A 27,809-nucleotide genomic window follows, 5' to 3' on the forward strand; every position below is an offset into this window, starting at 1 on the left:
ACAGAGCCGGACAGAGGATGGCAGGTGGGTGTCCTGCCTACCCCTATGGTGCTTTTAATGAAAAGGTTACTGCCATGCTGTTTATATTGTAATAATCTGTATGTTTTCAATATAATCTGTGTTTTCAAACACACACACACACACATATATACAAAGCAGACACCGCAAGTGTCCGTATTTTCCAAGGACAGTCCCGGATTTACAGAAGCCGTTCCGGTTTCTGATTTGATCCCGGAACGGCCCGCTTTTCATCAGAGAAATGTTGGAGGGTATGGAGTGACATGACTCCCGAGCCAAGGAGATAAGTAACTATACAACCCTTAGAAGACATCTGAAGGCAGCCCTGTAAAGGGAAGTTGTTTAATGCTTTATTATGTTTTTATATACAGTATGTTGGAAGCCATACATATGTTGAATTGCTTTTTAATGATTGTTTCCTCCCCGTCCATGTTTTTAGCTTCCCTTATTTTATCTGTAAGCTGCCTTGCATCCCTGTAAGGGGGAAAAGGCATAAAGTAATAATAATAACAATAACAATAACAACAACAACAACAACAACAACATTTCATATTAAGACAACTGGGTGGGTTTACTCCCCCCCCCCCTGTTTTTAGCTTCCCTTATTTTATATCAGCTGCCTCGAGTCTTTGTGAAGGGGAAAAGGCAGGGTATAAATAAATACGTAATAAAAATAAATTTTCATATTAAGACAAATGATTGGGTTTACTCCCCACCCCATATGTTTTTAGCTGCCCTTATATTATCGGTCAGCGGCCTTGAGCCCCAGTGAAGGAGTGGGAAAGGCAAGGTAGAATTAAATGATAGTAATAAGAACAATTCGCATTAAGACAACTGGATGGGTTTGCTTCACCCCGCCCTATGTCTCCAGCCGCCTTTATTTCATCCTTGAGTCCCTGTGAATAATTAAATGCAGAATACTGGCGGTTATATAAAAAAAAAATTCAGGAGAACCTGGGCGGGTTTGCTATACCCTTCATAGCTCTATGTGCGCGGTCCTTCCCTCCGCCGGGTAAGGAAGCGGCAGAGGCCGCAAAAAAGAAGCGACGCTTTCGACGCCCGTGACGTCATTTACGCGGCGACGGCGGCGGCTGTCCGTCTGACGGTGCACCTGCCGGCCGCCCAGAAGGATGGAGCCTCCGGGCGGAGCGCGGCACTTGGGGCCGGCGGGCGCCAGGTGCGGAGAGGCTGGATGGGCGTCTGGGGAGGAAAAAAACCCTCCCCACCGAGTCATATAATTGACCTGCCTCGGTGGGGTGGGGTGGGGTGGGGTGGGGTGCGGTGGAGAGAGCCGGTGGCGCGATGGGGCGGCGCGTCTGTCTGGTAACCGGAAGGTGGGCGGTTCGAGCCCACTCAGGGCAGGATTTTCTGCATCGCGGGGGGTTAGACTAGATGACCCCCAGGGAACCCTCCCCCTTCCACCTCCTCAAGTTGTACGATTTTAAGCGGAGGTTGGATGGGTGCAGTAGTTGAGATCCCTGCATCGCGGGGGGGGGGGGGTTGGACTAGATGACCCCCTGGGGGCCCACCTTCCAGAACTCTAAGGTTCTGTGAATCGACCCCCCCCCCCCCACCAGGGTGGCTGTGCAAGGGGCACGTCTGCCCTGGAGCTCTCCCAAGGGAGGGACGTGGGCGCCTGAGGGACCCGTGTTGCTCTGTATAAGGGTGAGGGCAAAACGTTTGAGTTAGATGATGCCTCCTCTGCTAGGAGACCTGTGCTGGGGAACCCGCCTGCACTGCCCTAAATCCGGCACTGCTCTGTAGGTGGGCGAGACCCTGTCAGGGAAGCAGCGGGGCATAAATTTATTTATCTCATAAAGTTCACACGCCGCTTGATAAAGCGGTTCGCAAAAAGCGATTCTCTTTCATGCACGGTGGACTGCCCTGCCGCACTCCTACTTTTTAAGCAGCTGCTTTCTTGACTTCCTTTTTTCATTATTATTCCAGAAAACAGTTATTGGACCTGCCCTGGGAAGACATCCTCTTCCCCCGTGTTCTCTCGTATCTCCCTCTGAGGCAACTCCTGAGCCTGCAGAGGGTCAGCAAGGCATTTCAGTCTCTAATTCAGCTTTACCTCACCAACATGCGCTGCTTTGATTCTAGGCAGGTATGGGTAATGGTGTGCATGTGGTAAGAATGTGTGCATTCAGTCACATGGCAGAATGAGTGTGGGGCTGATTGTTATATTAAAAACAACAACAACACAAAAACAATTTAGAAAAAGATATTGAGTGGCAACACCATCACTATCTGCCGCACTTTGTGAAAATAGTAGGTGCTTGGATCAAACTCTCTGGTTTCTCAATTAGTGTTGGGAATAAGTCAGTGTAAGATAAGAGTTAATATTCCTGGTGCTGAACTTTTGAGCTTCAGCAGTGAGTTTGTTCAATAATTGATCCTGGGCAAGAAAGAATTTCAAGCCTAGCTGTGCAGAAGAAAGCAGGGTGGCACGAGAGACAATTTATTTCTAGGGAAAATAAACTTATCTGATCCTTATTCTACCAGATTTTTAATGTAAAATATAGCTTGAAAGTTAATAGTTTTACAGGGATATTTGGTCATATAAAAATTTTCGCATCTATATGTGATGTGAGCATTGTGTACACAAAGTTGGTGCTTACATCTCCAGTTATGCATATAAACTCCACAAATTGACTTTAAAAAAATTCTCCAGATTATAACAGAAGTTTCTAGAAGAGTATGCTTACTTTAATGCACTTAAGCCTGTAGTTTGAACTCTCAAGAGGAGTATGCAGAGTCAAAACAGGAATAGTTACTTTATGCAAAGTAATTTTATTGCTGGCAAGGGATGGTTAAAATACTCTTGCTCCCTTCAATTTTTAATTATTATTTACAGATATTATCTTTCTGTAATTCACACCCTACCCTTTAATGCCAATTGCATTTATTAGCTCTGCAAACAAAAACTAGGGCTGGAGGAGAGAGCGCTTGGATTATTAAAATGCTGCAACAACCCATTTTGTCTTCTTGCCTATGGTAGGTGGGACCAAACATTCCAAAAGCTGCATTCTGCATCCTGCTAAAAGACAATGAGGTGTTGCAACAGCTGGCACTACAGAACTGTTCCGATTGGCTGTCTGACAAGGAGCTGCTTCCTGTGATTGGCCAGAACCACCATTTGCAGCAAATTGAGTTGAATGGCTGCGTACAGCTGAGTCGCCATGCCCTGGTGGCCATCTCTTTGAGCTGCCCCAATTTGCGCCGGCTTTCTCTGGCTCATTGCGAGTGGGTGGACAGCCTCTCTCTGCGGAGCCTAGCCGACCACTGCAAGGAGCTTGAGTCCCTGGACCTTACAGCCTGTCGGCAGCTGAAAGATGAAGCCATCTGTTACCTTGCACAGAGGTGTAACAGACTGAAGTCCCTCTCGCTGGCTGTCAACGCGAATGTGGGTGACGTGGCAGTGGAGGAGATTGCCAAAGCCTGTCCCGAACTGGAGCACCTCGACCTCACAGGCTGCCTGCGGGTCAAGAACAACTCCATTAGGTAACAGATGCACACATGGAGTGCAGCAGTTGCGTGTGTGTTTAGTGTATTTATATCATGCCTTTCACCCAAAAAGCTCAAGGCAAAATACAGGGTTTCATCCTCATAACAAGTCTGATAAATAGCGACTGGCCCAAGGCAACCCAGGGAGCCTTTTGGTAGGGTGGGTTTTAAAACCCAGGTCTCCCCAGTTCTAGTTGGACATACTAACCACTAATCAATATAAATCCTATTATGATAGCTTCTATTCAGTTTATTGCTTATAACCACAGGTCATTCCAATATAAAACCAGGTGGGGTGGAGGATGGTAGATTTTATACGGCAAATGAAATGAGAAATTAATTAAAAACAGTCAAGCATAAATCAATAAAATAAAACTAAAACATGGAGGTCTTCTCAAATTACCTGGCATGCAGTCCTTTTTGAGCCATTTTCATGAAGGAGTAAATCACATTTTCCATTGATGGATGTATTTAAAATGTCACAAATTTTCCACAATACTTTGCAGCTGTTTTTTCTTGTGTTTCTTCTGGTTATTTTTATAGTTGTGTCCCCTCCCGCTCCACTTTTATTCCTTTAGCTTGAAGGATGTGGAAGCTCCGGCCTTTGAAACTTATATCCGTCCCGCTATGTTTTAAGCTTTAACTAAAAATTGCCTTTGCCTTATGTTCTCACCACAAGAGCTACATCTTTATTTTGGAACGTGGAAGTTGACATTTCTCTGCCGGTTTTTGGTGCTTCTTGCCCTTCGGTGAGATTCTTGGATGAATGATGATTCATTGGGACTTGTCAGTTCTAGGCAGGGTCAGTTTGATTTTGAATGTTTAGTGTTGTTACCCTCCTGATCCAGGGAGGGGGGAGTAAAAAGTAAAATGTACAATGAAAAATCAACCTTGGATTCTTTTGGCTTTTCATAAAGGCAGCAATAGTACTGGAGTTAGGGTTTGTGGAATCCTGTACCAAAAGTATAGATTCTGCAGCTTGAAGCCTAAATTTCTCCAGCCGCAGTAAATGCAAATTCTACAGCATCATGGGCTTACAATTGGTTTGCCCGTATCATTTTGGCTGGGCCAATTTTCAGAGACCAGTGAATGGAAAGAGATTACTGGTGTTCTTCTGAAAGGCTACTTGGAGACTCGTGGGCTAGCAGAGGTAGGAAAAGCCATGGGGAAGAGCACCAAATACCCCTTTCCTTGATTGCCAGAGACTTTACTCTGCCCCTCTAAGGGTATTTACAGCCACTTTTCTTTTTACGAGATGGAACGTCTTCTTGTAACCTTGGGCCAGCTGACTAATTTATAGGACCACGTTCTGTCTTGAATTTCTGTATCAAAAGAACTGCAAAAAACCCCACATATCATACAGCGGTTATGCAACTTAATCCCTAGTCTGCTATGATAGGCAGAGTCAATTTGCTGGATATTATCTAGACAGCAGTAGAGATGAAGGATGGAGGTTTTTTGCTGCTTGCTGTTGAATTTCTTGCAGGATTCCTACAGGCATCTGGTTGGCCACTCTGAGAACAGGATGCTGGACTAGAAGGGTCATTGGCCTGATCCAGCAGGCTGCTATTATGTTCTTATGGCCCTATTTCCCTACCAGCCTTGCCTACCTGCACTGAACATAAGCTTTCTTATAACACATTAACCAGTGTTTGATATAACCCAGTACTGTTGACTGAAACAATAACCCCGCGGTCTTGGCTCTCTTAACTGGAGATGCCCGGGATTGAATCTAGGACCTTCTGAATGCAAAATGTGTGCTTTATTGCTGTAGCCCCACCCCAGCCAACCCTAAAGGAATATCATGCTGGTTTGGGCAACTCTGAAGCTGGCAGGAGACTGCGAACTTCAACTTCTTGCATCTTCTCTTTTGATAGGACCTTGGCAGAGTACTGCCCCAAGCTGCGTGCTCTGAAGGTGAAGCACTGCCATGATGTGGTAGAATCCAGCCTCAGCATCCTTCGCAATCGTGGCGTGGAGGTAGATGTGGAACCTCCACTACAGCGCGCCCTGGTTCTCTTGCAAGATGTCGTGGGTTTTGCCCCGTTTATCAATCTTCAGATCTAATGAAGGGAAGGCACTGTCCAGTTCTCCCTGTTGACTGCCTGCGGGAAGACCTGTCAGATACTGCCGCTGAGGAGCTCAAGAGGCAGAGAGGGTTTACGTCTCATCCCTTCAAGCCGGGCTGGTTCAGAGCTACCAATACCCCATGTTGGGAACCTGTACGCGCATTAGAAAAACAAACCCACTTGCATTACAATGGACAACAAGGATGTGTTTTGATGCATCCTGGCTAACAGATACATAGCATTATGTTCAAGGATATTCTACAGTTGGATTTTGGGCTTTCTGCTGTGAAGCGACTGCTGACAGGCAGTTCCATTGATGTTGAACCCATTTTACCCAACTGCACTCCATGTGGACCTCCAAAGATAAACAGGGATTTTGTGATGGGCGGGCAGGCGGAATCTATTATCACTGGAGAGTAAGGTTGACAGCTGGCAATATTAGTACGACTTCCTTTCTGCTTTGAGTTGAGTGCTGGAGAAGTCCTACCACACCCTCCTAGAGAGAGTGGGGAGAGAACCTTCCTTCAGGTGTGCAATGGACTGTTTGTGCCCTTAAAAGCTTCAGGGTGGTACCAGACTGCTGAGAAAAGTGGCATTCTCCAAATACCCTCCTGCTTTTAAGGGCAAATGTGGTTCACACGTGTGCTGGTGCATGTAGCTTCTTCTGCGTATGCGGTTAAAGGGGGGGGGTATTTATTAGATTCTCACCTTCTCGCAGCGAAAGGTGAGAATTGGAGTGAAAATTCTTAGAGCCGATCTTTTGGAAACCAGACGGAAAATAGCTTTCTTAAAGGAAGCACACTTTTTAACTCTGTAGCAGTCATGGAAGCTAGCTTTACTGTGTTAGGCGAACGTGATCATACATTATGCATAAATTTCAAATGACTCGTTATAAAACAACACAAGCAGCACACTAGCGTAGTAAACTCCTGTAAGGAAAAGGATAGAGAAGGAGGAGCAGCTCCTATAGTCACCATAGGCTCTGCTTCTGTATAAGGAGAGTTAGTTCTCAAGCATGTAAACACAAACTTCTAATTCTAAATTTCATCCCCCAGATAAATAGGCAGAAGGGTTCCTTCACTCTTGGCTGGTAGATGGTGAGAAAACAGCTAAAACGAGTACCCAAGCAGAAGGCATGTGATGGAGTTGAGTGGCCCTTAGTGGAATTTATATTTCCTGGCTGGCTTGAGACTGATGTATGTTCTCTTCATTTCTTCACTCTCTGCCTTCTTGATATCCTTGTATCGTTCCCCTTTTGTACTTACTACCTGATTGTCAATGTAGCGAATCATCTTCTTGGGAGCCTAAGGGCAAAGAACGAAAAGAGAAGCTGAGTTGCTTTCCAGCCTGAATGGGCTGTTCCTTTGTGAATTGGTTGGTGGAATAGTGCAGTAGTTTGTGCAAGAAATTAACTAGCGAAAGGCTCCTGGGAGCTCAAGATGACCCACCCACAGTGGAGACTGGCTGCTACATCTTCGCATGACTCACTGGAAGCTTGAAAGACCAGAACACACGGCCTCTGCTGGGAATTTGGCTGTGGTTGCATTATTTAATGACCTACAAGACGGAGACGCAGCAGAATCTGCTGTTTAAACAAAACGTGTGCTCGGAAGAGTGACATACATAGGGAAATGGCCTCTCTTCATGCGGAGTATCTTCAATTTCAGTGCAAAAAATGTGCCTCAGTTATACTTTGGGGAATACTATACTGCATGTAAAGGACTTGTTCCAAAAAGGGCTGCTGTGTTTAGATAGGAATTCATTGGAGGGGGGCATTCTTTTTGGGGTTACAGTAACTTAAGATGTAAGAGCTATACATCTTGCTGTATTCTGGAAGGGTAGGGACAGTACTTGAGTGATACACTCTGACAGATCACCATAAAAAGAGGGTAGCTTGCAGGATGCAACTGGATTCTCTTGCTTGAAGTTACTTGCTTTTATGAACAGTTCTGGAGGACATCTAAGTTGTGATCTCACTTAACTGAAGGGACTGAGGCATGTTGGACTATGTGGACTGGGTTCCCTTTGTTTTTCATAGTAGCCCCCCCCCCAAGAACTTGTGATATGAAACCTGACCTCTTGAGTTCATGGAATCGCTGCAGAGCAAATTGCTGTTTACCTACAAAAGACCCCTACAAAACGTGCCTGTCCCAGAGATTCCTTTCTAAAGCAATTGCACACAGTGGTGCCCCGCTAGACGAAAATAATTCGTTCTGCGAAAATTTTCGTCTAGCGGGTTTTTCGTCTTGCGGAGCGGCAATGACAGCCGCGCTCCGCAAAACGGAAAAAAAAGACGAAAATTTTTCGTCTTGCGAGGCAGCCCCATAGACTTTTTCGTCTAGCGGGGCAGCCTTCCGCTAGACGAATGCCTTCGTCTAGCGAGTTTTTTGTCTAGCGAGGCATTCGTCTAGTGGGGCACCACTGTATCTGGAAAAGTTTAACATGGCACTATCTTGATTTCAGTGCCTGGATGAATGCTTACTGAGATCTACTATTGCCAAACCCTGTGTGTACATAAAATAAGTCCCGGTGACATTGGCATCTGTTGCAGTTTACTAAAAATGAACACGACAATAGTGAAATGAGGCTAGCAATAGTCTGGTGCTAGAGATGTTGAGATGTTGGGGGGGTTGATGCAACTTTTTATCCTGTTGTCCACCCCCTAGCTCCGAGTGGCAAATCTGCTCTAAAACCATTTGTCTACTTTTTGCTGGTTCCAGGTTACATGCCCACAGTTTGTCTGCCCAACCTCAATCCACTGCAAATAATGATACAAAGCAGTGAGGCTGGGTTGTAAATGTTATCCCCTCTATTTCAGCTATCGGCTCGCATACGTTTGTGTTGCTTACCTCTTTGGGGGGTGCTGGCCTGTGTGTTTTCTCATCCTCTTCATTATCTACCATCATGTACCTAAAACACACAAGAAATGCACAAAGCACTCTCGAGAGGTGGGTCTTTTGAGGAAAGCGCAAAACCCTTTGCTGGCGGAAAGTTTCCCCTTCTTCCTTTGGAGAAAAGATCCCACCCTGTTGGTTTTAAAGTTTGTTATATAGACGGCACCCCCTTTCCCACACGGCAGAGCCATATGTGCGATCTACAGGTAACTTAAATTTAGCAGCCAGTTCTGCCATGTACTGCTGATTCCATTGACGATTCTGTGGTAAGGATGCAGATGAAACAGCATATAGATTTTAAAATAAAAATAATGCCTCTGCAAAGCTTTGTGACTGCACCTTTTGCTACTGTCTCCCCCACTAGGTCCTGCTGTGCAGAAGTAAATATTTTGACAATCTAAGGTCAAATGTAAGACTTTCAGAGAGATGTAATCCTCTTCTTGATAGTACAGCTGGACCTGTTTTCTCCCCTCATGCTGTTCAGTTTTCTTTCCAGCCACAGAAATTCAATATATCGGAAATACTTGCACTATAAAGAGAGCCCAACAGGGAATTGGGAATAAACCCAACTCCTTTCTCTTGACTGAGACCAGTTTAATACAGTCCAGCAGGTGCAGGATGCTTAAAAAAGTGATTTTGTTTGAAATCCATTGGTTATCTATTTAATCAGCCTGGATAGCTCATCTGGTTAGAATGTGGTGCTGATAATGCCAAGGCTGCAGGTTCAATCCCCGTATGGGACAGCTGCATATTCTTGCATTGTGGCAGTGGTGCCCACCCTGTGGAACGCCCTCCCACCAGATGTCAAGGAAATAAACAACTATCTGACTTTTAGAAGACATCTGAAGGCAGCCCTGTTTAGGGAAGTTTCTAATGTTTGATTTTTTTATTGTGTTTTTAATATCCCGTTGGAAGCCACCCAGAGTGGCTTGGGAGGCCTGGCCATATAATAAATAATATAATATAATATAATTTATTATGGGGGAAGGGTTTGGACTATCACAAGTAGGCAAACTAAGGCCCAGGGGCCAGATCCGGCCCAATCACCTTTTAAATCCGGCCCACAGACGGTCCAGGAATCTGCGTGTTTTTACATGAGTAGAATGTGTCCTTTTATTTAAAATGCATCTCTGGGTTATTTGTGGGCCTGCCTGGTGTTTTTACATGAGTAGAATGTGTGCTTTTATTTAAAATGCATCTCTGGGTTATTTGTGGGGCACAGTTCATTCATTCCCCCCCCCCCCAAAAAATATAGTCCACCCCCCCCACAAGGTCTGAGAGACAGTGGACCGGCCCCCTGCTGAAAAAGTTTGCTGACCCCTGATTGATCGTCAGTGTCCCTTCCAACTATACGGTCCTATGAAAGCTGATGTTTGGCACTGATGTTCATTTTTGGTGTCCCGAGCTCGTATTGAAAAAGTCAGATTGTTAGAGTTGCCATGCGCTTCTGGGTTGCGCCCAGCAGTCATTTTTAGTAACATGAGACTTGGCATCTGTGCCCCCCGCTGAATGACATTAAACTGCAGCAGAATAATGTACACTAATAATACTAGCACTTATGCTCTGTGTATATTTAAATTATTTGCATCTGACACATCATCATCCGTGCCTGTGGTACTGCATTCACCGGGGGATAATTCACTGTTGCTACTGTTTTACGGATAGAAAGCTGAACATTCAGGGAACAGGCCTGGAATGTCTCTTATGGGGCAGACCCCTTATATAATCCCTGCTGGTGGCTCCAGCCCTGGCAACGCTGACTCAAGGAAGCTCTTTCCCATTTACAGGTGACACACACATATTTCTAGAGCTGGACTGAAAGCCAAAATCGAGCCTGACCACTTTGAACCACACTTCCCGAATTGATTTTTGTGGCTTGTTACTTACTTCTCCAAGATAAATTGCTTTAATTCGCCCTGCTTGGGTGTCTTCTGGGATCTTGAAGCTTCCTGAAAGGAAAGAGCAGGACAGGAAACTCGGAAGCAGAAATACGAGAAGGTGAGACTCTCATTCAGCTGTTGCCTGGGGAGTATTAATACAAGCTTAGAGAATACTGGGTATTTGTGGGCATCATGTGATCTCAGCAACCAGTTTCCATAACTGCTATTATGCAGGGAAAGCTGGAAGGTGAAAGAAAGAAAGAAAGAAAGAAAGAAAGAAAGAAAGAAAGAAAGAAAGAAAGCATCATGTGATCTAAGCAACCAGTTTCCATAACTGCTATTATGTAGGGAAAGCTGGAAGGTGCCTTGTAAGTAAGTAAGTAAGAAAGAAAGAGAGAGAGAGAGAGAGAGAGAGAGAGGAAGAGAGAAAGAAAGAAGAGTGTGATCTAAAGTTCTTGAGGTCCATCAGAGAATTATCCATCCCCCGAACCATGTTCTAAAATGAATGTATTACATGCATGGCTGTTTAAAATCTAAAGATTGTAACACAGAAGTAGGAAAAGGACATGGTATATTGTAGAAGTGGGAAGGCTAAGATCATCCTGAAAAAATAGGAAATGCTGGAACGGTTACAACTGCATACACCAACAGATCTTGAACTAATCAAACCTTTAACATTTTAAAGCAGAGCTGGGACACCTTTGTTTCATAGGCTGAGTGTGGCCCCCCCAGGAGTCATCTCAGGCCCTTGGGACCCTCCGTAGGCCATGCCCCTCTCCAGTCTCTCTGTGCTGTTCTTGTGTGATGTTTGCATGGCTGCAACACAGCCTTTGAAATGTGCTAAGACATTGTTTGCCCGGATGGAGATACGCACATTCACAGCAACCTCTGGCTTTCCTGGCTCTGGCACACAGTGTATGGTACCGGAGTAGACTGGCACCTGTCACTCTGCCTGCTGTGGCCTTGCTGTGCAACCTCTGGAGGGCAGCCCAAGGAGGAATGCAGCTTGAGAACTAAAAAGGGTTCCCCCACACTTATTTTAGAGGATTTGTGGAGGAAACCTGGGTTCAGCGATGATAAAGTGGAATCACGCACAGCTTCTGGACCAAAAGGTGCACCTCCTAACAGGCTACCATTTGAATTTTGATTCCTAGCACAGGTGGAATACTCTCCAGTTTGGTCCTGAAACTCCTTTTTCACCTGGCTGAAAATGACCTGGTTTCTCCCAGTCTGCTCCCTGGCATGGCACAGCTATGGTACAATACCTGTTTCTCTCCCACTTGGACTACTTCAATGCACTCTATGTGGGGCTAACAGTGTGACTCAGAAACTACAACTAATGCAGAATATGGCAGATAACTGGTGATGGAGTGGCCACCGGGACCACATAACACCAGCCCTGAAATACCTACATGGGCTCCCAGTACGTTTCTGAGCACAATTCAAAGTGTTGGCACTCACCTTTAAAGCCACGGCTCTGTATACCTGAAGGGGCGTCTCCACCCCCGTCGTTCAGCCCAGACACTGAGTTCCAGCTCCGAGGGCCTTGTGGCAGTTCCCTCATTGTGAGAGGTGAGGTTACAGCAAGAAATCAGGCAGAGGGCCTTCTTGGTAGTGGCACCCGCCCTGTGGAATGCCCTCCCATCAGATGTCAAGGTACATAAGCTAAAGTACATAAACTTTAGAAGACACCTGAAGGCAGCGCTGTACAGGGAAGCCTTTTAATGTGTAATGTTTTATTTTGTTTTTTTATGTGTTGGAAGCCACCCAGAGCGGTTGAGGCAACCCAGTCAGATGGGTGGGGCATGAATAATAACATTATTATTACCTGTATGGTTGTACCCAGGGTGTTGAGTTGCACCTTCTCCTCTAGGATGAGCTGCGCTGCCTCTTCCAGGTTCCCCAAGGCCATGCCTAGAGCCTTTTGGGCTTTGCTCACCGTGCAGGATGGAAACATCTCCAGTAGCACTTCCACTGGATCACCACGTGTTTCCTGGTCAAGACAAGGAAGAAACAGAATGAACCACAGAACTGGAAGAGACCACGAGGGTCATCTTGTCCAACCCCCTGCAATGCAGGAATCTTTGGCCCAACCTGGGGCTTGAACCCACGATCCCGAGATGATCTAGCAATGGAGCAAACACACATTTATTGCTACCCCACTCCGCAAAGCAAACCCTCTCTAGGTTTTTAGGGACATAATCAGCTGTGATGGCACAGCGGACAGGAAAAAAAGAATTTCACAAAGAAATCCACCAACCAGAGTTAACTGAAGAGGCCACTGAAGTTGAACCTCCCAGTCCATACCTCTGCCGGGGCTCCATCGACCGGGGAACACCTGTTGTCCTCAGACACACTTGCTCCCTCTTCATGAACATGGGCTGTTGCTTCAGATTTTACAAGGCTCCTTCCCTGCATGGTGTTTTCTGGAAGATGCACAACACCTTTAGACACAAAAGACCCTAGCAGACCCATCTACCTGCCACTCAAAGAGAACAAGACAATTTGTACCGCCTTGTTTATTTATTATTTATTAAATTTTCTGTTTTACAAAGTAAAATATTCATTTAAACAACCTTAAACTATCAGTGACTTCCTGTCTTCTCTTTCCATGGTTCATTTTGCATAACATAAATGCCTGCAAATTTTATATAAACTAAACCATTCAGTATCCCAATACTACATCCATCAAAACTTATTTACACTGTTTCATTTAGCATAATGCTACCAACATTTTCAAATGTACACGATACCTCCCCAATATATTCAATATATGTTTTCCAATCTTCTTTAAACGTATGTTCCTCTTGTTCTCTTATTCTATAAGGTAGGTCTGCAAGCTATGCATATTCCATCAGTTTCAGTTGCCATTCTTCTTTGGTTGGGACTTTGCTCGTTTTCCCTTTTTGGGCTAACAAAACACAGGCCACAGTAGTGGCTTACATAAATAACCTTTTTTGACACCTGGGAATTTCCATCTGAATTATCCCCAACAGAAAGGACTCTGGGTTTTGGGGTGTTTTTTTTTTGTTTTTTTTTAAAGTGCTTTTAAACATCTTTTTCAATTCATTATAAATGATTTCCCAATACCCTTTTACAGGTTCACCACATATGAAAGTACGTACCCTCGACTTCATTGCATCTCTAGCACTTATCTGATTCAGTCTTATACATCTTAGCATGCCACGTGAAACACTGCCCAGACAGTTTTGCATTTATACTAGACACACTGTGTTCAACCCTTGGCATCTCCAGCTGCCACCATTTATAAGTTTATTACCTGCCACCCACCCTAAGTGCCATATATTAAATACAACTTTAATATATTAATCAAGTGTTAAAAGGTCAAGCTAAATATTATTAATTATTATTATCATTCATTGAATTTGTTGGTTGCTTTCTCTTGCCCAAGGCAACTCAAAGCGACTCACAACCCAAAAAAGATTCAAAATGGGTGGCAAAATGGCAACTCTGCTGGGGTGTTTTTTTGTATTCCTCAAGGGCCAGGCACGGTGTCTTCCCACCCACCCCAAATCACTTTATACTAAGAAATTATGTGTGGTATCCAAGACCTCGAAGATGTATCTTAATTCTACCTCCTCTTATTCAGTGTGCTACAAGCACTGTATTTCAGTTAGTCTCTCAGACAACATCTTTAGCCAGACAACACTGCCTGTCCCCCTGAGCGCTCATCACACGACTTACGTTTACTGCGGGCTTCATGGAGCCTTTCTGAGAGAGAAACCATCATTTCACAAACGTTGCTACTGCAAGGAAAGGACAGCGCGTTATTGGCAAAGACCAGACTGAGGAGCAACCGGGAGATTCCCTCTCCCATCACAGTATCCCGTCTAGCGGAGACACAGGTAAGGAGAGCAAACGCCAAGGAGACTCTACTCATCGCAAAACATTCCAAAATGGCAAAGGAATCGCAGACCAATGTAATTTGCAGCCACACGATCATTCTGAATAACCTGTTCAGAGCCCACTGTTTGAAATCAGCAGGATTGAAGTAGTGCTGGGAAAACCTAGAAGGACTATAGGTAAAGGTAAAGGACCCATGGGTGGTTAAGTCCAGTCAAAGGCGACTATGGGGTTGCAGCACTTATTTCACTTTCAGGCCGAGGGAGCCGGCGTTTGTCCACAGACAGCTTTCCAGGTCCTGTGGCCAGCATAACTAAACTGCTTCTGGCACAACAGAACACCCTGATGGAAACCAGAGCGCATAGAAACACTGTTTACCTTCCCGCTACAGTGGTACCTATTTATCTCCTTGCACTGGTGTGCTTTCGAACTGCTAGGTTGGCAGAAGCTGGGACGGAGCAATGGGAGCTCACCCCGTCACAGGGATTCAAACCGCCGACCTTCCAATCGGCAAGCCCAAGAGGCTCAGTGTTGTCCCTCTAGAAGGACTATAGGATGATGTTACGTGAGACCTCCCATTAAGACATGAGTTCATAAGGCATGGAAGTTCAGTAATTCCTGATGGAAAGAAGACAAAAGTCCCTACAATAGAGGAATGGCAAGCTGAACTGATGGATCACGCTAAAATGGCAAAGCTGACTGGGAAACTCAGGAACCAAGAGGTCAAAAACTTTAAGAATGGGGAAAAAATATAATTTATCTAGTAGACCACTGCAAGCAGATGGAAACAATAGCAGGATTTGAAACCCACTTGTAATGTAACAAATACCATGGGTAATATGGGTTGATTTAAAATATAGAATATGGAATAATATGCAATTGTATATGTTGACAATAGGACCATGGAGGGGGTGGGGGGAAGTTTTGAGATTCAGAGTAATCTCTATATATGGACATGCATTTGGATGTTATAAATTTGTATCTGTAAAATCCAATAAAAATGATTTTTTTAAAAAGGATGTTCAGTAACCCCCCCCCCCAAAGTTAGAACACAAGTTCAGATCCTTGAAAGCAGAAGACCTTTGTAGGGATGACTTGCCTATTAAATAAGCTGAAATTCTCCACGACTGAAATCTAGCAAATACGAGGCCCGGGGGCTGGATGCGGCCCAATCGCCTTCTCAATCCGGCCTACAGACAGTCTGGGAATCAGCATGTTTTTACATGAGTAGAATGTGTCCTTTTATTTAAAATGCATCTCTGGGTTATTTGTGGGGCCTGCCTGGTGTTTTTACATGAGTAGAATGTGTCCTTTTATTTAAAATGCATCTCTGGGTTATTTGTGGGGCCTGCCTGGTGTTTTTACATGAGTAGAATGTGTCCTTTTATTTAAAATGCATCTCTGGGTTATTTGTGGGGCCTGCCTGGTGTTTTTACATGAGTAGAATGTGTCCTTTTATTTAAAATGCACCTCTGGGCTATTTGTGGGGCCTGCCTGGTGTTTTTACATGAGTAGAATGTGTGCTTTTATTTAAAATGCACCTCTGGGCTATTTGTGGGGCCTGCCTGGTGTTTTTACATGAGTAGAATGTGTGCTTTTATTTAAAATGCACCTCTGGGCTATTTGTGGGGCATAGGAATTCATTCATTTTCCCCCCTTCAAAATATAGTCCGGCCCCCCACAAGGTCTGAGGGACAGTGGACCGGCCCCCTGCTGAAAAAGTTTGCTGACCCCTGGCCTAGGCAGCATATATCAGAAGAGCTCACTGAGCTGCCATTTAGTACGGCTGCTCTGGGTTCAGCCCCAGGTGTGATCACATCTTTTATTTTTTTATTTTTTTTATAAGATTTTATTATTTTTCCATAAAGCAAGACAAAACAACATTAAACCTACATGCATAAACACCATAAAAACATAATAAACAATCAACAATACAAAAATACAACAAAACCATACAGCAAAACAAACTTATACAAACCTTACTAAATACTTATCTCTGTTTCTAAACTTGTTTTAACTTCTTGGGGGGACTTCCCCTGGTCCCTCCTCTGTCTTCAAAAACATATATACTTTTTAGGTAGCTTCATTTCTTTTATCATTAACTTATACTCAATATTCTAATATTTTTTAAATTTATCTAAACCAAAATATTCCTTAACATATATTCTATATCTTATCATCTTCTTATACAAATAGATCTATCCAATCAAATAGTATCTTCTTAAACAATTATAGTTCTACTTATGCTTCTAAAGCCGATTCTTTTATATATTCCTGCACAAACATTCAAACATTCATTTTAACATGATTAACTAAATAGTCTTTAAATTTCTTCCAATCTTGTGACACCTTCTCCTCCCTCTGGTTTCGGACTCTGGCGGTAAGGTCTGCAAGCTCCATGTACTCCATCAGTTTCATCTGCCATTCTTCAATTGTCGGTATCTCTTCGCCCTTCCAAGTTCTTGCCAATAAAATTCTAGCAGCTGTTGTGGCATACATAAAAAACACTCTATCCTGACTGGGTATCTCATCATTGGTCATGCTCAAGAGAAAAGCCTCTGGTTTCTTGCAAAAGGTAATTTTCATTACCTTCTTAAGCTCGTTATAAATCTTATCCCAGAAGGCCCTTACCCCTGAACACGACCACCACATGTGATAAAAAGTACCTTTTGACGATTTACATTTCCAACACACATCCGACATTTTAGAGTTCATTCTAGCTAGCTTGGCTGGTGTCAGATACCATCTATATAGCATTTTCATTACATTTTCTCTTAAACTATTGCAAGCGGTAAAATTAATATCTTTCCTCCACAATCTCTCCCAGTCATCCATCATAATATTATGACCAACATCTTTTGCCCAATCTATCATTGTTGATTTAACCAACTCATCTTTAGTATGCCACTCTAGCAACAAATTGTACATCTTGGAAAGGTTTTTTGAGTTCGATTCGATCAGTTCTGTTTCCAGTTTTGATTTCTCCACCTGAAAACCAACTTTTTTGTCTAGTTTAAAAGTTTCATGTACCTGATGATATTGCAACCAGTCAGGGACTTGACTTTTGACTTGATCATAGCTTTTCAGCTTAAATGAGTCCCCTTCCTGTTGCAATATGTCCATATATCGCAACCATCTAGCAGACATATTTGGTCTCTTATAGGCCTTAGCCTCCACTGGTGATATCCATCTAGGAGTCTTTCTCTCCAGTAAGTCTTTATACCTAATCCAGACCTGATACAAAGATTTCCTGATTATATGACTCTTAAAAGTTCTGTGAATTTTAACTTTGTCATACCAAAGGTATGCATGCCAACCGAACATATTATCATATCCCTCCAAGTCCAACACATCTACATTCTCTAATTTGAACCAATCTTTTAGCCAGCAAAAGGCAGCTGCTTCAAAATAGAGTCTTAAATCCGGCAGGGCAAAGCCTCCTCTCTCTTTGGAGTCTGTCAACACCTTAAACTTAATTCTCGGCTTTTTGCCCTGCCATATAAACTTCGATAGGTCCCTTTGCCAAATCTTGAAGCAGTCCATTTTATCCAAAATTGGTATGGCTTGGAATAAAAACAGCATCCTTGGTAGAACATTCATTTTAATGGCGGCTATTCTTCCCAATAGCGACAGTTTCAATCTTGTCCATATCTCCAAGTCTTTCTTTATCTCTATCCACAGTTTTTCATAATTGTCTTTGTACAGGTTCACGTTTTTTGCTGTGAGATTGATACCTAGATATTTTACCGATTTAACAAAATTGAGGCCGGTGCCCTCCTGTAGTCTTTGTATCTGTTCTGCACTCATATTTTTACTTAAAACTTTGGTTTTCTGTTTGTTTAGTTTGAAGCCAGCTACACGTCCGAATTGTTCAATTAATTCTAAGGCTTTGGGGACACTGCTTTCCGGTTCTTGTAGGGATAGCATCAGATCATCTGCAAAGGCGCGTAGTTTGTATTCTTTCTCTCCCACTCTGATTCCTTTTACCTGTTTCTCTTTTCGTAGCATGTTTAAAAGGACCTCCAGGACCGTAATAAATAATAAAGGGGAGATAGGGCACCCTTGTCTTGTTCCTTTTTCAACTTCAATTTCCTCCGATATCACGCCATTTATTATTATTTTAGCTCTTTGTTCAGTATAAATGGCTTTAATGCCATTTAAGAATCTTTCTCCAACTCCCATCTTTTCCAAATTCTTTTTCATAAACATCCAAGATATTTTGTCAAAAGCTTTCTCCGCATCAATAAACAATAGTGCTGCCTCGGTATTTATGTTTCTTTCCAGTTTTTCTAGAATGTCCACAATAATTCTCGTATTGTTACTTATTTGTCTTCCTGGAAGGAAACCCGCCTGTTCTTTGTGTATATAGTCCTTCAGCACTCTTTTCAGTCTTGTAGCCATAACATTTGCAAAAATTTTATAATCCACATTCAATAGGGAAATTGGACGGTAATTTTTCATTTGCATTCTATCTGTGTCTGGTTTTGGAATCAGCGTGATAAAGGCTTCTTTCCATGTCTCTGGTGCCCTATCTCCTTCCAATATTTTGTTGCATACTTCTTTCAATGGCTGTGAAAGCCAATCTTTAAGAGTCTTGTAAAACTTTGCAGTTAGTCCATCTGGTCCTGGGGCCTTTCCTAATTGCATGTTCTTAATTGCCTCCTCAATTTCTTGGATCGATATTGGGTGGTTGAGAGTTGTTAGTCTGTCCTCTGGGACTTTCTGCAGACCATGTTGTTGCAAAAACCGGTCTATCTCTTCTTCTTTTATCCTCTCCTCCTTGTACAGTTGCTTGTAAAATTTTTGGAAGCACTTTCTGATTTCCTCCGGGTTTTCCACTATTTTCCCATTTACTGCCAAATTGCCGATGACGTTGGCCTTTTGTCTTTTCTTCAATTGCCAAGCTAATAGTTTTCCACATTTGTTCGCTGATTCAAATGATCTTTGTTTCATCATTTTCAATTTCCATTCTAAATCTTGATTCATAATTTTAGCATACTGGGATTGCAAGTATTTAATTTCCTTTTGAATTCTTAAAGATTTGGGATGACCTCTTAACTCCTTTTCTTTAACTTTAATTGACTTCAACAGCCTTTCCATTTCTGCACTTTGTAGTTTTTTCTTTTTCGCTTTTTCACTTATGAGGAATCCTCTCATTACCGCTTTACTTGCATCCCATGCAATTCTTTTTTCTACTTCCGAGTTCCAGTTGATTTGAAAATACTCCTTCATCTTTTTCACAGCTCTTTCTACCAGCTTGGTATCTCTCATCAACGCGTCATCCATTCTCCATCTAAAGGATCCCTTGGAAACCATTTTGAGGGTTACCTGTACAGGATTATGGTCCGAATATGTCTTTGGGCCGATTTCTGCTTTATATATTTTAGATGTCAATTCATTCGATATCCAGATGTAGTCTATCCTCGACCATGACTGCTGAGATTCACTGTAGTAAGTTGCCTCTGTCTCGGTGGGGTTTTTCAACCTCCAGGCATCCTCCAAATTTAAATTGTCCACCATTTCAAAGAAAGTCTTGGGCAGTTTCCCATCATTTGTTAATTTGGTTCTTTGGGATCTATCCATTAAAGTGGAAACAGCCCCATTGAAGTCTCCCAGGCAAATCAGTTTGTAATCCAAATAGTCCAACAGCAAGTCATGTATTTTTTTGTAAAAAATTGACTTTCCATCATTTGGTGCATAAAGTCCCAGAATCAAGAATTTTTCGCCTTGTGTTTTAATCTCAATTGCGATGTATCTCCCTTCTTCATCTTTAAATAACTGTCTTGGATTGTATTTCTCCTTTGCGTATATTACCACACCTCTCTTTTTGACCTTATCAGATGAAATGAACTCTTGGCCTAACTTTTTGTTTTGTAATAATCTTCTGTGTCGCCGAACTATGTGTGTCTCCTGTAAACATATAATGTCCAAATCCTTCTTTTCCAATCCATGAAATACTCTGCGTCTCTTTGGTCTCTGGTTCAATCCCCGTACATTCCATGTCAATAACTTCAACGCCATATTCCTTTGTTTTAATCCTCTCCTCCAGTTGCTTGTGCTTTCTTGTCTTCTTCTGGGTCTTTATCGCTTGGTCCTGGTACCCCCGGCGGTGGGAATACTCCTGGGCGTCTATGTAGAGATGGATCAAGTGACCCTGCCTTGAGTTCTTCCAGGTGTTTATCCAAAAATTTCTGCTTTTCAGCCAGGGATTTAATTCTTATCTTTTTTCCTTCAAATGTAAATGCAAGACCTTCTGGGAATTCCCAACTGAAGGAGATGTTGTTCCTTCTTAATTCTGCAACCAAATCGTTGTATGGAATTCTTTTGTCCAAAAAAAATCTGGGGATGTCCTTATAAAAAATGACTTTGCTCCACTGTACCACCAGGTTGTTTCTGTAGTGTAGATCCAGAAAGAAATCTCTGTCGTTTCTATCGTGCAATACCAGCAGACAGTCACTGACTGTTTTGCTGCTTTTCTTCCCTCTGGACCCTCTAGGCCCAAATCTGAAGGCTTTCACTATGCGTGCTGCGACGTTTACTTCTTCCAATTCCCAATATGACGAAAATTGCTTCACAATAAAGGCTTTTAGGTCTTCTCCTTCCAATTCTGGAAGACCCCTGAGACGGATGTTCCCCTCTCTCTGGTGGAGTTGAAGAAAAGCAAGAGATTCTTCTACAGTTCTCTGTCGTGTGCCAATTCCCTCTAAATTCTCCAAATCAATATTATCCAATTTCTGTTCCACTTTCTTAATTTTTTCCTTAACCACTTTAAATTCCTCAGAGTCCTTTTTTAGCGTTGTTACCTCCTGTGCCAATTTATTTATTTCATCTCTATTCTTTCTTACATTTTCTTCAATTTGGCCAATTGATCTCTCCAAAGTATCTGTGGAATTTTTTATATCTGCTTTTAAGTCCACTTGGAGTTTTTCTATTGCAGAGTTAACTGTAGCATTAACCGATGTGCTGATTGTATTAACTGAAGCCTGCGTTTGCTTCAACCCCTCAGTCACACATTTAAGTCCTTCTGCTATTTCTGCTACACTTGCAGCTAATTTCTCCATTTGCTCTTGTAAAGTTAGGGAAATAGAGCCTTTTCTTTGTGCAGAGCTAGATGTTTTTGATCTAGTGCTCTCATGCATGTCCTGTGAGCTCTGCAATTGTAATCTCAAGGTCACTCCAGTTGCTGTGGTAACCGTCTCAGACATTCACAGCAGAAAGCCAACAGTCTTAAGAGTAAACACCAGGTGGCCAGCAATTCCCTCCTGAGAACAAAGAGACTGCTGAGCCAGGAGTTCCACACAAGTCCAGCAGTTTAACTTTTAAGCACAGAGTTCACAATTTTTAAAACTCACTAGTTTTCAGTCAAAAAGAAATTAGTTCTTTTTTAATCCAAGTCAGAAATTATGTTTCCCTTGCAGTGTTACCACCAAGTCTTTGTTTTGAGTTGTAACTGGCCACAAAATAGCTAAAAAGTCTCCACTGGTAAACAGTCACTGACACAGTAGCAAGAAAAAATGGCAACAAATAACTGCAGCCCGCTACCGACCCGGAATCCTAATCCTGAGGGAGAGCGGTGTCTTCTTTTGCCATATTTCTCATTTTTAGGTCTTTAAACATCCTTAGAACAACTTTTAATCCACTTTTAAAAAGTTTGGCAGAGTTCGCAAAACTTTTCCGTTAGTCGCGGCTTTGATCTTTTAGCGCTACCAAGCTCCGGTAAACAGTTCAAAGGGAGCAGGCTTCCTTTTATCTTTCCTCTGTAAGTTATTATTCTTTAAGCGTTTTAAATCAGTTCCAAAGTTCTACTTACAGAGTTCCTTTTGAGACTTCTTCATAGGAAGTGTCGGGTGCTCGAGTCTGGCGGGATCGCTGCTTTGATCCTCCAAAGGCAGTCGCCTCTTCAGCCCCGCACCGGCGCTTCGCTCGCCTGATTTACCCCCTTACGAGGGTCGATCAGGAGCAAAGACGGCGCGTCTGGGACCCACGAGGCAGGCGGTCCACGGGACGCTCTTCCCGTGGCTTTAAGGGACCCGCGGCGCAGGCACGGTAGTCCCTATAGCCTTATGGAGGACGGAGCCGTCGGACTCCCGTCCGCCATTGACCGGCACCTAACCGGAAGTCAGGTGTGATCACATCTTTTAAAAGCAGTGACATTTACCTGTTGATTTCAGCAAAGCCAGGGACGTATGCTCCCATCATTTCCATAAAGGTGTCCATGTCAAAATTCTCTTCAAACGACTCGTGGGATCCAAGCCCTTCCAGGACACTTGCCATGTAGGAGAAAACAATGTCATCCAGACCACTGGGAGTGGGGGGAAGAAAGCAAAAAGGTTATAGAAACCAGACAAGTTCCATTTGCTTGTTCATCACACCCTGTTGGATAAAAGCCACGTGGTTCCTTAAGGTGAACTGCAGTTAATGTTTCATTTAGGTTTCCCCCCCAATCAGCTTTATAAAACATGCTTATGTTAAAAAGCCATGAATGAAAACAGAACAATAAATAATATTGGCACTCATTTTTGCTATGCTGTTGCAGCAACCCAAACGTTTTGAATCTTGTGAACGATGTGCTTCGTTAAGTCACTATTCAACAAGCACTGTGCAGTTTTCTCTCCACCCCAGTCAGATTGGCCAAATGTGAGGGGTGATGGGAGCTGAATTGCGACAATAACTGGAGGGCCAAAGATCTCCCAGCCCTTCTCTAAACTCTTCACCGTCGGCTAGATATCTCCAGAGAGGACCGAGAACGAAACCTGCCTGAGAGCGTAGACCAGGCATGTCCAACAGGTAGATCGTGATCTACCGGTAGATCACTGGACGTCTGTGGTAGATCACCAGTAGATCAGTGGCTCCTCCCAAAGAAGCTAAAAAACTTTGGCTCCCCTAAAAAAATCTCAACATCTTTGCCCTGCACCCCTAAAATGACCTGAACCACCAAAAACAGGGCTTTCCTTCCTAAAAAAAAGCTCAATGTTGCTTTCCTCTTCCCTAAAGAAGCTCAACAACTTTTATGTGAACCCCCCAAAACAGGGCTTTCCTTCCTAAAAAAAAGCTCAACAACTTTGACCTGAACGCCCCAAAAGGGGGTAGATCACTGCCAGTTTTTAACTCTCTGAGTAGATCACAGTCTCTTGGAAGTTGGCCACTCCTAGACCAAGCTTTCCCAAAGTTGGGTCTCCAGCTGTTTTTGGACCACAACTCCCATCACCCCTAGCTAGCTGGACCAGTGGTCAGGGATGATGGGATTTGGAGTCCAAAAACAGCTGGAAACCCAAGTTTGTAAAATCCTGGCATAGACAATACCAAGCAAGATTGACTAATGCTATGGGGCAGCCTATTAAGTCCCTGTGAAAAAGCTTTTGCTGCAGCCAGGAACAGATCTTTTGATTCACCTTGCTCTGAAGGTTGGCGTGGCAATGAGCCTGATTCCAAGTCAAAGGCAAAGCCAGAAATTAAAACTGGAAATCCATCTTCAACAATCTCTTCATCCTGAAGAATATTATTCACCATTTCCTGCCTGCTCCTCTGCTTTGCTGCCCCAAGAATGGAAAATTAAAATATAACTATTTAAAATATCCACATCGAGGATTATTTACAGTTCACAGAAATGGAAGCTGAGGGATACTACTTCCACATGAAGGTTGGCTCAGAAATGTACAGTTATGCCGTTTATGTAAAATACTGGGTTTGCCCTAATTTGCGTGTCTATAACTTTGTGATTTTTTCATTTTTTAAAGGAAAGAGTCTGACCTTTCCTGAAGTCCAGAATGCCAGGTAAGCTGTAACAGAAGGAAAGCTTTCTAGTGAAGAATGGAGAGGGAAGCGGATAAGTATTTTGACACTTAAGCTTCTCCCATGAGCTATTTAACAATTATGCAACTGCTTTTCTACCGTAGGCACTGATAGCAATTAACAAATTATTAATTGAATTTTACATTCACCATTAATGACGCTATCATCTGACATCTACAGGTGAAACTCGAAAAATTAGAATATCGTGGAAAGGTTCATTTCTTTCAGTAATTCAACTTAAAAGGTGAAACTAATATATGAGATAGACTCATGACATGCAAAGCGAGATATGTCAAGCCTTTATTTGTTATAATTGTGATGATTATGGCGTACAGCTGATGAAAACCCCAAAGTTGAGATTGTTAATTTGGGGTTTTCATCAGCTGTACGCCATATTCATCACAATTATAACAAGCAAAGGCTTGACATATCTCGCTTTGCATGTCATGAGTCTATCTCATATATTAAACTCCAGTAGCTAATGAAAACAATTGCTTACATAAATGGACTTTTCCACGATATTCTAATTTTTTTGTGTTTCACCTGTATGAGTACAGCTAAATAAAGACTGAGGAGTACCTATGGAAGTAGGAGGACCATTATGTCATGACGGCATTGTAATGCTGTGCATAAGACCCTCTTTGAAAAGCATCCAGAGAGAAGGGAGAAAGGAAAGGAGAAAAGGAGGTTGCATCCATAAATTAATTTGTTTACACATCCAGCTTACTCAACCATAACAACTTGTTAAAATTATATACTCCATCACTCTAATTTTCTACAAAAACAAAACATATCAAACCCTCCACAGTGCTGCGGCAAGCCAATTTTGACTTTGATCCAGTACAGTAAATAAAAATAGTCATTACGTAAGGTTTGTGGTTTCAGAAGGAGGAAGCCCTACAGTTGGACAGCAGGCACCGTGAAGGCCTCTCCATGCAGTTTCAGATTAGGAACTTGGCTCCCGTAAACTGGATTTGGAACTGAAATATCACCATAGGGGTCCCAGGGACACAAAGGCTTGTAGATGCCAGCACAGTTGTGACACACCGCTAGTGAAAATCCACACCGTGATTTCGCATGGAAAACATGGCGCACTGCTGTATGGCTGTCCTAGACCCAAAGTGAGATAAAACATACCTCAAGTCAGCACCCGGGATATGATTCTGGATGAAGACTGACAAACTATCTTGGATTATTCTCTCCGGCTGCATTTCCTTTCAGGAGTGGGTCCTGGGGAAGAGAAAGCACACACACACACAGGGAGAATTTCAAAGTGCAAACAGACACGAGCTCCAATGCGTAATGCTGAATTTGTAGGCCAAAATACGAGACGTGCTCGCTCTGCCAGATCAAGGAGCCACTCAGGTGGTTTTGTACTGTACTGAGTGGATGCAGGCATTTCCCAGCAAATGCAAGTCCCCCCCCCCCAATCTGAAAGTGCCAAGAAAGATCACAGGCCCCAGCAGTTCTTCCCTGGGGAAGCTACTGATTTTGAGACACGGCCTCAGGTGAAGGAGAAGTGGAATATTCCAGTTAACAACTCAGCTTAGAACCAAATTCTGCATGATCAATGCACGAGTGCATAGCATACCAGGTGGGTTTTCTCTCTTAAGCCACCAGGAGTCATGATCAGGATCATGCCCCACTGCATGTAATAAATAAATAAATAATAATAATAATAATAATACTGTATAGTCTGGCGTATAAGACTACTTTTTAATCCAGGAAAATCTTCTCAAAAGTCAAGGGTCGTCTTATACACCGGGTGGAGAATCTGCAGTCGAATATATCTCAAACTCTATATTTTAACTGGAAAAGTTGGGGGTCGTCTTAAACGCCGGAAAATACGGCAATAATAATAATAATAATAATAATAATAATAATAATAATTTATTTATACTCCGCCCATCTGGCTGGGTTTCCTCAGCCACTCTGGGCAGCTCCCAACAGAATATTAAAAACATGATAAAACATCAAACATTAAAAACTTCCCGAAACAGAGATGCTTTCTGAAGTCAGATAGTTGTTGATTTCCTTGGCATATGATGGGAGGGCGTTCCACAGGGCGGGCGCCACTACCGAGAAGGCCCTCTGCCTGGTTCCCTGTAACCTCACTTCTTGCAGGGAGGGAACTGCCAGAAGGCCCTCGGAGTTGGACCTCAGTGTCCGGGGTGAACGATGGGGCTGGAGATGCTCCTTCAGGTATACATGCGTGTCTAGGAATACAATCCTTTCCCATTCTCCTGTTGATAAGCACCCCACCCCACCCCCACTACGGGCACCAATAATACTTGGTGTGTGATTTTCATCAGGAAACGGTTACATAAACCCCCTCCTCCCTGGAGTCTCAATCCCACCTGCAAGTTAGCCATGGGCGGGCTATGTAAACAATGCTGAGTAGAATGAAAGGGGATCTTAAACCCACAGCTCACCACCGCAACCTATAGATGTAAATGCTTTAGGGACAAAACTGCTAAGTAGGAATAGCACATTCAAGCATTTGTTTTTGCTGAGCTCGTATCAGGATGATGTGATTAGAGCTGTCAAAGGCTCCATACGTAATCATTTACGTTCCAGATGTTCTGGAATAACGGCAATGATCTGTCTTGGCGCACGGCGGCAAGTATATCGAATGGAAAGGAAGGAGTACCGGGGGAGTTAAACGAATGAATGGCGTTCAGCTAAAATCAGGTGTAGATATGTGCAAGTACCACAACGGTAAGAAGGATTTTGTGTCCCGAACTGTAAAGAGTGCCATGGAATACTTTCCCTAGCGTGGCAGTGAAGTCATGGGGGCAGGGGGTGGGGGAGAGAAAGGTTCTCACCAACTAGGTTTCTGCATGCCTGGCTGCCGTGAAAAAGGAACTAAAAGAGGACCAGTTTACAAATATGAAGTACAGCAGGACCATAAAGAAGCTGGATATTTCTGCAGTCTGTTGCAAAAGCACACACACACACAAATAATTATCATAATATCAATAACCGCCAAAGAGATGTGTGTGTGTTTTTGTAATAATTTGGAAAGGGTGTTTGAGCAGCCTCTGAGCATCCTTTGCCCAGGCAGGATGGGGGAGGCCATCATTAGGGTGCCATCGCAGCACTAGCCTTCAAGGGGCGCAGTTTTAGACAAACTAGTTTTCTTTTGCGTTTGACCAAGGCAATTTAAGATCGAGGCACTGCTTTTTCGTGCCATTTAAAATAAACTTTGCAGCTTCAAGTTTTAATTCCGTCCGTCGTCCCCCCCCAACCCTGCTTTTGAAAATCTAAGTTAGCAGGGGAGGGGGGTTTGTGTGGGTGCGCGCACGCGCAAGTATTTAGCTTCGCCTAGGGCGCAAAACAGCCCCGGCACCGACGCTGCCGGAAGGGTGAATGCACTCTGCACATGCTCAGGAGGCGGCGCAAAAACGACGACAAGCAGCTAAAGTAAAGAGCTTCGGGAAACACTCACTAGGGGCGTGCCTGCCTGTAGGTCGGTCTGTCCGTCCTCCGGGCGACCTGCGCTCCTCCTCTGCCCGCTCCCGCGTAGAGATATTGAAAGAATCACGTGACTCCGAATCCTCCTTCATCCCAAAGTGGGAGGAGGAGGAGGAGGATGTGGTCCAGATTAGCATCACTGCACATAGACTTAGAAATGCAGACTGATCACTCGCATCCGAATAGGAGACTTCCTGGTAACTTTTGAAGACTCGCTCGCTCCTTCTTCTGTCAGAGACAATGTGCGCCTTCCTAGTGGGCTGCTAGCATATATATTGCGAGTTCAAATTGGATTGGATCATGTGAATAAA

At 43.4% G+C, this 27,809-nt stretch overlaps 2 protein-coding genes across 2 annotated transcripts; one reads left to right on the forward strand and one right to left on the reverse strand.

Moving 5' to 3' along the window:
- Positions 1 to 1,111: 1,111 nt before the first annotated feature.
- Positions 1,112 to 6,946, forward strand: FBXL15 (F-box and leucine rich repeat protein 15). Its single transcript, XM_033148644.1, has 4 exons — positions 1,112 to 1,195; positions 1,966 to 2,125; positions 3,020 to 3,522; positions 5,403 to 6,946. The coding sequence occupies exons 1-4, from the start codon at positions 1,149 to 1,151 to the stop codon at positions 5,590 to 5,592; spliced, it is 900 nt and encodes a 299-aa protein (XP_033004535.1). The 5' UTR covers positions 1,112 to 1,148; the 3' UTR covers positions 5,593 to 6,946.
- On the reverse strand, positions 6,413 to 27,565 carry CUEDC2 (CUE domain containing 2). Its single transcript, XM_033148041.1, has 10 exons — positions 27,473 to 27,565; positions 25,162 to 25,254; positions 22,391 to 22,534; positions 14,074 to 14,135; positions 12,662 to 12,794; positions 12,463 to 12,493; positions 12,197 to 12,361; positions 10,376 to 10,437; positions 8,444 to 8,504; positions 6,413 to 6,898 (listed from the first exon to the last, which is right to left on the reverse strand). The coding sequence occupies exons 2-10, from the start codon at positions 25,233 to 25,235 to the stop codon at positions 6,752 to 6,754; spliced, it is 879 nt and encodes a 292-aa protein (XP_033003932.1). The 5' UTR covers positions 25,236 to 25,254; positions 27,473 to 27,565; the 3' UTR covers positions 6,413 to 6,751.
- Positions 27,566 to 27,809: the final 244 nt, after the last annotated feature.

Source organism: Lacerta agilis, chromosome 5 (assembly GCF_009819535.1).
Source record: "Lacerta agilis isolate rLacAgi1 chromosome 5, rLacAgi1.pri, whole genome shotgun sequence".
NCBI lineage: Eukaryota > Metazoa > Chordata > Lepidosauria > Squamata > Lacertidae > Lacerta > Lacerta agilis.